At 42.4% G+C, this 1,784-nt stretch overlaps 2 protein-coding genes across 2 annotated transcripts in view; both read right to left on the reverse strand.

Moving 5' to 3' along the window:
• The window catches only part of LOC108253387, a 1,978-nt gene extending 1,958 nt beyond the window's left edge, over positions 1 to 20 (reverse strand). The window contains exon 1 of the mRNA XM_026829194.1: positions 14 to 20. Within this exon, the coding sequence (XP_026684995.1) occupies positions 14 to 20 (7 nt within the window). The remainder of the gene's footprint in view (positions 1 to 13) is intronic.
• A 351-nt stretch (positions 21 to 371) lies between these two features.
• On the reverse strand, positions 372 to 1,778 carry LOC103516916. Its single transcript, XM_017447255.2, has 2 exons — positions 1,389 to 1,778; positions 372 to 1,295 (listed from the first exon to the last, which is right to left on the reverse strand). Exons 1-2 carry the CDS (start codon positions 1,693 to 1,695, stop codon positions 871 to 873), a joined length of 732 nt encoding a protein of 243 aa, XP_017302744.1. The 5' UTR covers positions 1,696 to 1,778; the 3' UTR covers positions 372 to 870.
• Between the last annotated feature and the right edge of the window lie 6 nt (positions 1,779 to 1,784).

The following is a 1,784-nucleotide window of genomic DNA, read 5'->3' on the forward strand; positions in this document are numbered from 1 at the left end:
GCCTAGTGGTTACCTTCCATTCAAGAGTCTATTATTATTATTACATTTTCAGAATGCTGAGACACATACAGAGGTAGTGCTCACAGAGCAATACACCTCCCCACCTCCTCCTCTTCCCACCCCTCCCCCTATTAAGAGAAAGAGAATCGACCCCATTGAAAAGGCAACATCACATCCAATGACATATCCTCCGTCAACAACAGCATTTCAATCTCCCGAAATTAGGGAAGCAGAGTTCCATGCTCAGGCTCAAGTGTGGGCCATTGAGCTGTCCAAAATGCCACCCTCCCAGCAGCTACACGCAAAGAAGGCAATCAATGACATCCTCTATGAGGGACAACTGGGGAATCTGTACCGAAATTCGGTGCGCATTGAGCCCCCACCTGTGTATGCATCTCACCATCAGCATACTGAGCCCAGTCAGACTAATGAGCCCAGGCAGAATCAAGTCTCGTTTGCAACAACCTATCAGAAACCTGATGTGACCAACAATGGGAATGCTACGGATGCCATGAAGATAGAATCTGACATAGATGACTACTGACAGCCCCTTTGTCTGTGAATGGCATAAATTGTGTCGGTCCTAAAAGTTCATGCCAAAGAGTTCTCTGAGCATTCCCCGAGCAAGCTCAGAGTTTATTAAACACTTTAACATGAAAGTCCTCTAAACCCGGGTATTCGGTAAAGAATTGTATCTATGATCTAGTTATCTACTAAATCTGGTTTATGTAAATGTCCATGTATAAAAACCTTGTAAAGAATATACCAACGGAAAATTGCAGATTTAGTTAAAAAGAATTTTTCCATATTTATTTTCATTTCCATTGGTCGATTTATTTTACCTCTCTAACCTGATGGTCATGTGTTGGCTCAAGATCTAACTTCATTTTCTGTCATGTTGGCATCTAAGTATCCAGATGAGTTCTGGTATACTGTGACGTCACTCATGGTAATTCCATCACCATAATCATGGTCCGATGTGCTATCATAGATGACTAGGTCTGGATCAGGTGCCTCAACAAAGTCGGAAAAACTTCCGTCAAAATCCGTCAAACTTAGGTCGTAGAACCTTGCAAAATCGTCGAAATTTAGATACCCGGGAAACCCGTTGAAATTTGGGGTGGAAAAGTTGTAACTGCTGAAATTTGGGTAAAACATGTCCGCGTACATACCAAAATTTGGGGTGAAATCTGGAGTCAATTCACTGCCGAGGGGGATATCGAAATTTGGGACGCCATTGACAAAGGGACCGAAATTCGGGATGTCGTAGTGGGAGCAATAATAAAGGTTGGTATATTCCATGTCATTGTTATAGAAGCGTCCGACACCATTGACAAAGGGACCGAAATTCGGGATGTCGTAGTGGGAGCAATAATAAAGGTTGGTATATTCCATGTCATTGTTATAGAAGCGTCTGAAATTAGGGACCGGCTGGTTATAGTAATGAAGAGGGTGTTGATATCCGTGAGAGTAGACCTCACTGCTTCCTGCTTGTTCAAAGTAGTCATCATAGGTTTCTGGTAGTGTTTCTCTGTGTTCATCTTGACTAGGAACCTCATAGGTCTCCATATCATCTCCTTGTTTCTCAGGACAAAACTCAGGGAAGTCAGGGTTAAATTCATCAATATATGGAGACTCAATGAAATCATCAACAGGGGATGAGGTTTCTTCCACAGGTTCCACATGGACTGACATATTTGCCTCGTGACTTTCAATCACTCGACCAGTCACTTCTGCGTTATTGGATTGTTTATTCTCATCATTACTAACAGTATTGGATTCAT

Source organism: Diaphorina citri, unplaced genomic scaffold (genome assembly GCF_000475195.1).
Source record: "Diaphorina citri unplaced genomic scaffold, Diaci psyllid genome assembly version 1.1 scaffold1700, whole genome shotgun sequence".
NCBI lineage: Eukaryota > Metazoa > Arthropoda > Insecta > Hemiptera > Psyllidae > Diaphorina > Diaphorina citri.